The sequence below is a fragment of the Saccostrea cucullata genome, unplaced genomic scaffold (genome assembly GCF_032062105.1).
Source record: "Saccostrea cucullata isolate Sc308-1 unplaced genomic scaffold, CSIRO_AGI_Scuc_v1 ctg271, whole genome shotgun sequence".
Taxonomy (NCBI): Eukaryota; Metazoa; Mollusca; class Bivalvia; order Ostreida; family Ostreidae; genus Saccostrea; species Saccostrea cuccullata.
This window is the reverse complement of record NW_026924573.1, coordinates 1-9,635: the sequence shown is the minus strand read 5'-3', so window position 1 is coordinate 9,635 and position 9,635 is coordinate 1. Positions and strand designations below refer to the sequence as shown.

The 9,635-nt window shown below is 34.3% G+C and overlaps 1 protein-coding gene across 1 annotated transcript; it reads right to left on the bottom strand.

Annotated features, from left to right (window-relative positions):
- On the bottom strand, nt 1-5,238 carry LOC134266739 (diphosphomevalonate decarboxylase-like). Its single transcript, XM_062748962.1, has 11 exons — nt 5,155-5,238; nt 4,503-4,573; nt 4,334-4,401; nt 3,611-3,657; nt 3,350-3,490; nt 3,205-3,259; nt 2,628-2,772; nt 1,683-1,850; nt 1,289-1,411; nt 639-791; nt 1-257 (listed from the first exon to the last, which is right to left on the bottom strand). Exons 1-11 carry the CDS (start codon nt 5,222-5,224, stop codon nt 111-113), a joined length of 1,188 nt encoding a protein of 395 aa, XP_062604946.1. The 5' UTR covers nt 5,225-5,238; the 3' UTR covers nt 1-110.
- Between the last annotated feature and the right edge of the window lie 4,397 nt (nt 5,239-9,635).

Below are 9,635 nucleotides of genomic sequence, written 5' to 3'. Positions count from 1 at the left end.
AACTTAAAGTCTAATTCCTCCCTTCAGTTAACAATGCAGAGTGTTCGTTATTCATTGTTTATTTTGTATAAAAAGAGTATTATAAAAATCTCATCATGTTTCAATTCCTGTCAATGATGAAGTTTAGGTAAGCCATTGCAGTCTAGAAGTGTACAGTCCGTTTCCCTCACACTTGGCTCTGGGCCAGGTTTTGTGTGGATGATAAATTTAAGGGCCCTAGGAACCACTTTGAGTTCAATGAAAGTAGTGTAATCCACCTGTAATTAAAATCTGACAAATTAAACCAACAGCTGTCTTCATTTAATACTTTCTGTAAACCAGCTATTAATTGTGTCATCTTTCATTCCTGCTTTTTCATTTGAAATCCATTCCTGATGATTAATTTTTGAGACCTTATCCTGACGAGAAATATACATGAGTAAATTAAGATCACGAAACTCTAGAATATTTGTCACTTGCCAAAAAAGGTGGGTTTACAGTATTTATTTGTTTCACACAAATGATATTGTGCATTTCTAATACATGTATATAAACTCTGGAGAATTTTTTGATGCCATGTCAGACTAAAGGACAGATACGTAAGTAAGACCAAAAAAGACAAGACATTTGATGCTATTGTAAAATTTTGGGTAGCTTACATGATGATCGTCCTTCTCTGGGACGGGTAACCCTCTGAGAAAGTGGGGATCAGAGTTGGGATAGAAGTAACGAAGAATATGTAGGACTGTTGGGACATCTTTTTCTTGCATGAATAAGAAAGCATTGGGACCTGCATCAAAGCTGTAAGCTACCTAGAAGAGCAAGACATGCAAAAACATGAAATAAAATAAATTAAAAATTAAGACCCATATATAATACATAACCCCTTCCCCATTCCATAGTTAAAACTATTAAATACTTCAAGTTTTAAATTTTAAAAAATCCAGTTTAGAATTTTTTTGAAATCTTTGTATTAATCTTCACAACATAACCAGCAAACATTAACTTAAGGTATAAATCATATTAAACCACTTTCATAATACCGTATAAGTGGAAATTTTAGCGAGACGCAAATTTAGCGATTTGTCCTTAAAATCTGGTAATTTATTTTTAGCGAGATGTTAATTTAGCGATTTCAAAATGCACATTAAAGTAGCTATTAGAAATACATGTAAAACACAATTAATTTCAGCGATATTTAATTTTAGTGACCTCAGCACCCTCGCTAATAATGCCAAAATTAAATCCTCGCTGAAAATTCTACTTATACGGTATGAATTTTTTTCAAGTATGAAATTGATATAATTACTATGTTTGAGGAATTGTCTTCATTAATGGCATGAACAAGCTGCATAATGTGACGAGATGTGTCGGTGAGATAAGACACGGGGGGATATGTGTCCAGGCAAACAGCGTGCAACTGATTACTGTCCTGTCGTTAAAAAAAGCTTTTTAAGTCTGGAGTACATTACAAAAATCAGTACAAGATGCATGTACAGTCAAAATTCACTATCTTGAATAAAAAGAGGCTTGTCATAATTCAGGGATTCCAGATATTTAAGTTAAAATTCAAGAAAGAAAGAGTGGTAATGATTTTTAACTTTCTCCAACTTAACAATAATACACTGTTCAAAAATATTTTTCTTTATAGATCATGCTTGAAAAAATATACCGTGTATGTATACACAATTTGCACAGTGTACCTTCATTGTTATTTCTGCAAATGAATGGAAGTCCTTTTTCAGTATTGCTTGTTTGATCTTGTCCACTCTTTGAGGCACAGTTTGTAATCGTTGCTGCAAGAGTTCTGAAGTTGCTACGGTTGTCTGCATACCCACTGTGCTTCCTGTCTGCTTAGCTTGATCCGAAACCTAAAATTCATTTTTGTACATAAATTTTCTTATGTCAAATGCTTACAAACACTTAATATCATTTTTTTTTTTTTAAAGTCCCAAAAATTTTTATCTATAGTTCCTCTTGCAAAAAAATTCAAGATCTGATGTAGCAGGCATTAGTCTTTCTTCTTCTGATAAGGATTTTTCTTTTTCCTTGTCAGTCAAATGAAAACGTCAACTTATTCTTTCTTTTATGTACTCTTATATAAATTTTAATATTTACTCAATTTGTTATTCCAAACACACTCACAAGTTACATTTGTAAATCAAAAAGTTCAATATGTTAAAAAAGAAATATTTTCACTAATCATATCTTGAAGGGGAATAACTCAATTTTCTTTTTATTCTTAGAAAAAAAAAGGAAAGGAATTCCCCTTTTCAAAATATGAATATATTGAATAAAATTGATCATATTATCTATGAGGTAAATGACTGATACCCTCATGTTGAAAATGAAATAGACACATAAATTCAATATTCACACTTACAATTTTTTTTAATATAAAATGAAGAGCGTATTTCAGGTTCACGGCCTTTTGATCACTCATGTAATTTTTTCCTTAATTAACAAACATTAGTAATTTTTAAAAAGAAATCTTTAGATATTTTTGATGAAAATGCATACAATTTTAGTATACAATTGCAAAATTTGTCAAAAGTAGTCTATTAACTTGACACTGATCTAAACAAAAAATAATTTTTGCTACTCTCTTATCAGAGTAACAATGCACCTTAAGAGAGCCTGTATCTCACCACCAGTATAAGTATCCTGAGCTCTGGCCAGTGTGTTTCTGGGGCTATCTGCTCTGCCTTGGAGTCCTCCCCATCAGAAGATTCTCCCTTGTTCCAGACAACAAAGCCTCCATACAAACTGCGACAAGCACTCCCAGAGCCCAGTCTGACAGAAACAAATTAGTCATATTTCTACATAAAACAAATTTCTGCATTTTGATAATGAGCTAGTGCTTTATGAAAAATATTTCTAAGCGCAAGTCTGTGTGATTAACACACCTATTATTCACACTTACCTTGAAACATTCTTTATATTTACATTTTACATGTTTAAAAGCACCAAAAATATACATATTAATTTTCGAATTTCTCACTGCCATATTTCGTTCCATTTTATTTATGTTTCTTTAGCCTCTTTGTGACATCACTTTAATGTAAGTTTCTCTGTGCACATTTCTATGAGCAAGTACAGTGTAAACACGAAAATGGTATTCAAATCAATTTCACAGTTGGCTTAGTAGAAAAACACAGGAAATATAAATATCTTTAATTGAATCTCTTTAATTTTTTGTTATTTGCTATTGAAATAAATACTCACCTAGCTATTTTGGATATATCTCCACTAATTCCATACAACTTAGACAAAGCATACACTGCAAATGAAAGAAATTAAATTTGCGTGAACAGTAACAAGTAATAAATTTAATCAACAAAAGTCTGTCTCCCTAAGAAATAGTACTCACCCAAACAGGCATACCCAGCAGCAGAGGAGGCGAGGCCAGCAGCAGTCGGGAAATTGTTCTCGGAACAAATGTGTAGTTTCCATTGGAGCCTTTCATCCAGCTGGTCACAATCAGTCTTCCTTTTCCTGCTCAGTCTTCTTACTAAATATAGTTACAACTGGTCTGCATTCATTTATTATAAATAAAAATATCCAAGCACTGAGAGAGAGTGTTCTTGTATTTGAATAACTATGTAAATATGGTTGGTGTTCACATTCTTACTTTGCGATATGACAGACTGTAACCTGACATTTTTCATGGATTGCTCCCTAAAAAAAAAGGTTTTTGTGAGCATCATATTTTCAGGAATAGTCACAACAAAAATAGATGTACTGTGAGCAATGTGCTCACTAAATGATACCCCAACCTCTCATATGATTTTAATCAGATGGAAGATTCAATGTTTTTCTCTGGGTAACCCAAAATATTAGTGTCAGATCAAAAAATAAAATAGGTGGTGCACAATGCCATTAGGTTATAAAGAATATGTGAAAGTATTATCAAATTTTATTCAGTGGTATTTGAAAAGTTACAGAAAAGAGGTGGGTATCCTTCAATATTATAGAAATAATGGCAGTGTTCATGTTTCCTGTGGGGAACCCAAAATATGTGTCCTATCAAAAAGTTAAATTGAAGATGAACAATGGTACTATGTACCAAAGATTCTGTAAAAGTCTCATTAAATTTTTTTCAGTGGTATAAGAAGAGTCGCAGATAAGAGGATAAGAGGTGAGTACCGCAAAGCGTAACGGATGTACAAACTTATAGAAAGACGGATGGACTGACAACATCCTGATTACTATAAAGTTAAAAAAACTCTCCCACTTTTCAAGCGGGGGGGGGGGGGGGGGGTAAGACGGATGGACATCCCAATCACTAGTCTATATGCCATACTAACCTACTTTTCAAGCGGGGGTATAATAAGACTTATACACAGATACATACTTTCCATTTAACCACATCTTGTCTTCTTTGAAATTTCTGCTTATAGCAACTGTAGTTCTGGCTCTCAGCTATTAACAAGAAATGATCATATTAAAATAAATTAATGTAAATAGCTGTTATTATTAACACCATTAAATTATTCAATGCATTTTTCCTAATTTGGACTTACCTCTTCATGGTTAAGAGTGACACTGACTGAGGAATTCAAAGGCAAAATCAGTTTCTCATCTCTCTTTCCCCCTGTTTGAGATAAAGATATGATATAAAGTTTTATTATGAGTGTCACCTGATTGCATTGAGAGTAAGAAACAACAACAACCTGCATATTATAAATATTGGGTACTGATAGCAATTTATGTTCGCTAACTAAAGGCTATATCCATAACAAAGATTTTTAAATGACTTTTTTTGTAGGAGACCTCAAACTTCCTTTTTACATCATACATATTAAGAAGAAAAACTTGCAGAAATGGAAGAAAAAAAGATATTGGTATTTACACGAAAAAAATTGATGATGTTATTGGTTCTTTTACTTATACAGTATCTTCAAATGATTTTGAAAATAATTTTAAAAAGTACACTGTACTTTCCAGTGACATACTTTTCTTAAAGGGTAATGGAAAATTGAGATTTTACAGACAATAAATAAGTTCATTCGAGTCCATTTAAATACAGTTTTAGAATATCTCCTCTCTTAAATGTAAATTTTGAGCAAATTCGGGAAACACGTGCAAAAAAATGAGGAAATTCGAAATACAATCAAACCATCGTTTCATTGGCCTGAAAGCTGAATTTTCGATACATGCTTTAGATACACTTACAGTATTTTATAACTGCTATATTGACCGGCGAATCACAAGTAATCCATTCCATATCATCCTGGGTATTCATTTTATTTATTATACAGCTTCGAAGCTTCCCGGAAATATAGATATCCTCGGAGGTCCATGAGTCGTTACCCTAACTTGATCGTGACTGTTTCTAAATAAATTTGAAGTGCTGTTTCATTTCGCAAGTCATACCTCAATTAAACATGTTCTTTTCTTTGCAGTAAATTGTTCAAATAAAAAAAATCATGCCATTTTGATTGTTTTCAACTCATTTCAATTACCGATGTTTACTCGGCGACATTTTGAAAAGCAGGTCCTAGGGTCGTGACGTCAGCGGAAATAGAAGTAAAAAGGCCAAGAGAATGAATATATACGTTTTTCATTTTTCAACTCAACGTTTAACTGTGTGTCAACATTTTTTAAATACAAATTAATACAATCTTTACAAAGAATGAATTTTTAAGTTAAACAATTATAAAAACTTATATTACTAAGCTGAATTTAACACTAATTCAATACAATTTTATGCAGCAGCAGCTAGCAGTATTGTGTTACTCTGTATTACAGTGTGGACAATAGAATGGATCATTTCTTCTAACAACACGTATTGGTGAACAATAGATCAGGTGAACCCAATGGCTGCACTTGTCACATTGCGCCCACTTCACAAATACAAGAGATACACATCTTTTCAACTCATCAGGCTGAAACTTCTTGCAAACACAGCACAGTTTAGAGGGATCCATTTCAACATCACTGTCAGTGTCTGAAGTATTTTGGAGATCCTCAGATATGGTCAGATTTATTGTTGATGGGCCTGGTAAATCGTCAAGAAGTGCAGTTTTTCTACAACTTGTCTTTTGGCGCTTCTTACCCCCAATGTCTTTCTCTTTTTTCTTCTGACTTTTTTCATGGTCTTTCATTCGCTGACACACGTTTTCTGAAATTTCCCTGCCGGACACGATCTTGCTCATAGTTTTCCTCTCTTTAATTTCTGCTCCACTCTTCTTTGTCTTCAGATGATTCTCCTTCTCTTGTAACTTTACCACATAATTTTGCTGATCTTCATTTTCTCCCAATCCTCTCTCATTCTCTTGTTCAGCGGCCCGACCCTTGAAGACTTCTGCTGGTACCAAATACCTCGAAGGTACTGCGTCTTTACAAAGGGGGAAAATCCCGGTACGTCGAAATCCTGACTGGACGTTTTCAGGAGACAGCGCCTTCGTGTACGCCTTGCATGCAACTTCACAAATGTTATACCTGGTAATTGATGCGGCTGTCTCCCTTATCAACTTGTGACACAAACAATTGTAAATGTTTTGAAATGGGCCGTAGCAGGCAACGTCCATTGGCTGTAAGACATGGCTTGTATGGGCTGGAAGTATAAAGATAATTATCCCCTTTTGACTTGCCCACTCTACAAGATCCACAGACACATGGGATTTGTGTCCATCTAGGAGGAGCAATATCTGTCCTTCATCTCGTGGAACAAACTTGAGGAAGTGGTGTTCCAGATACTGTCGAAATATTTGTCCATTTGACCACCCAGTTTCGCTCACCGTGCCACTAGCCCCAGGGGATGCTCCACTCAAGAGTTCTGGCATCATCCGTTTGCCGGGGAAGACAAAAAAAGGTGGTACAGAGACACCGCTTGCACTGCCTCCTCCAAGAATTGTGATAGTCTTTCCACGCCCTGATGTTACTGACTGCGGACAGTAAGCTGAATCTCCAACCACGGCTGGTGGTTTGTGGTCAACAGAAATACCCTTTTCATCGACATTAAAGATGAGATGAGGCTTTCCATAAAGATCATGTTTGGAGAGAGTGTTACGGAGATTTTCAAAGTAGTTGGACACAGTTTCACTGGAAGCCATTTTCGCTCTAACATGCTCTAACCCTCGTGGCTTCAAAACTTTTAATTCAGGCCATCGCTTTAAAAAACCTCTCATCCATTTCATAGAAAAGGGCTTGTCAGGAGTTCTCTTACCCACAAAAATTGCGTAATCTGTTGCAATATTTATGCATTCCTGTCTAGTATACCCATAACCAAAAGCTGCCATTGTTTTAAAATGATTGACTAGATTGGCCTCTTCAAGGTTGTCTAGAACTGGAGTTTTACCAAAAACTGCAGTTTCTGGGTCAACTTTTAGCAGAACCCTGTCCCTTAAAGTTGTATCAGGCACCCGAAAAATTTTTGAAGCCTTCCTTACTGACATTTTCTGTTCTTTAACCATTTTATATGCATTTGTCATTTGTGATGGAGAATAAAGTCTATAGTTTCTTTTGTGAGGCTTGGGACTTTTCTACAATAGCAAACAAACAAATCCATTGTAAAAAAAAAAAAGTCTAAGGAACGATACAACATGACTAGAAAAATTAACTTTGTTTGGCCTATCGAATTCCAATGTAGTCATGTGACTTCTCTTGATATAATGTAAACAAAGCGTAAAATAGCACTGATGCACTCAATGTAGGTCGTAATAAAAAATAAATTGGACTTTATCGTCATACTTATTTGGTAATAATGGATTTGACTGTTAATCAACTAAAAAAAAAATTCATACTATTTTTTTTTACCTGTTTTGACCTCATTGTCGTCTGTAGTTGTAAATATGACGTAATCAATCGTAGTAAACTGTTTCTCACGGTGTGCGCAGTCGCGGACCAAATCTCGCGAGATACGAGAGAAAAACAAAAGGGACACGACTCTAGGACCATAACGAATTTAGGGCCTCCGACGATACTTCCCTGTAGAGTCGGATTTTCTTTTTCTTCAATTAAATCGTACAAAACCTGTTTCGACTCAAAGTAAGAGATGTCGTTCCGTCGTTACATGTACACTCTCAATGTATGAATCAATACAATAGTAGGGAGTGAATAAGAATATAAAAAACAAATAGGCTTATAAGAAAAATTTGTACTTGTATAGACACAGGCAACAATTTAAACTACTGTTTAAGGCAGAAATGGATATAAAAATCAAAGTACTCAGAAACTTGTACAGAGAGCCGGGTTCATTTACAGAGTAAAATGAATTTCTTACATGAATCATACATTTATATTGTATTAACAGATAAATAACAAGAATATCAGATTAAAAATTCTGATGAAAAAATTATTCTAAAACTAGCATTTATAAATAACACTGTATAAGACAGTGACAGTGAGTTTCGATCCAAATACCACGGTCCGATTTTGTCAGAATCAGAATTAATCTAGTACCGCAGCTGAATAAACAAACAGGCCAGTCTGGTTCCCTCTCCTGTTTTTCTTCGTTAGTGTAGAGAACTGCCATAACACCGATTATCAGAAATCCTTACGCTAATAAACTATGTTCTTTGACTTAAGACTGAAGTTTTCAAAGTCATTACTACTAATGTTTATTTATTTAGATAAAACTTCATTTTATTTATGTTGCTTTATGTAGCGTTTGTATTATCTCAGAAGCGGTTGAGAGTAAAAACTATATTTTTACACGTAACTTTAAAATGGCGACTATGGGGTTGACATCCTCTCTTGAACAGGATGACATAAGCCGGAAATTGCTCTTTGAGCCCGGCTAAAAATCAAAGGAACATTGGAAAATATAAAATTTCAAAATCGACCACACAGAAAACGTACGACTTTTCAACTCTATATACAATTACCTCACGATAAATTTAAGTCCAGGCTTTTTGATATCATTGACAGCTGCTTTTTCAATAAAAATTGAACTGGTTAATTTATTTACCTTGTACGTCATATTGATCATTTTCAAAATTATTTTGCTATAATAATTCCGATTGTACATAAACAAAACTTGACACAAGTACTCCGAAGATGGCATTAAAAAGATGCTTGAGTTTCTGATCTACAAATAATCTATGTGGTTTTTGGAGACCAGGTCTTCCAACAATCTATTGGAATTCCTATGGGTACCACTTGCGCTCCGTTTTAACAGACCTGTATATGAAGCACAATTTGTCCAAAATATTATAGTACGTGAAATAAGAAAAACTCTCTGTGGCTTTCAACTCTACATTTAGATATATTTATGACGTAATGTCAATTAATAATGGTAATATACATGACGCATGATATGAAATATCCTGGTGAGCTTGAAATACAAGGTACCACAGAGTCTGACACATCTGTTTCATTTTTGGATTTTTACTTGAAGACAGCGTTAATTGTAATCTAACAACCAAGCTTTTGATAAACGTGATGAATTTAACTTTTCTATCATCACGTGCAACAATATATCTTACCTTCATCAGCTGCATACGGGGTTTATATCTCTCGATCAGTTGATTCGATACACAAGAGCATGCGCTACGAACGAAAAATTTCTAAAACGAGGTTAATTATTGAAAAACAAGTTGATGAAACAAGAATATCAGCAGTCTCTTTTAAAGTCATCATTTCGTAAGTTCCATGGTCGATACAATGATCTTGTCAGCGAATACAGTTTGTCATGAAGTCAAATGCTGTGT

What these genes read in the sequence shown, in the direction of transcription:
- LOC134266739 (XM_062748962.1), bottom strand. Translation starts at nt 5,224, where the DNA reads ATGAATACCCAGGATGATATGGAATGGATTACTTGTGATTCGCCGGTC. An exon ending in TCACTCTTAACCATGAAGAG is followed by an intron (nt 4,402 to 4,502) that starts GTAAGTCCAAAT and finishes TCTTGTTAATAG; the next exon opens with CTGAGAGCCAGAACTACAGT. An exon ending in TGCTGGGTATGCCTGTTTGG is followed by an intron (nt 3,260 to 3,349) that starts GTGAGTACTATT and finishes TTTCATTTGCAG; the next exon opens with TGTATGCTTTGTCTAAGTTG.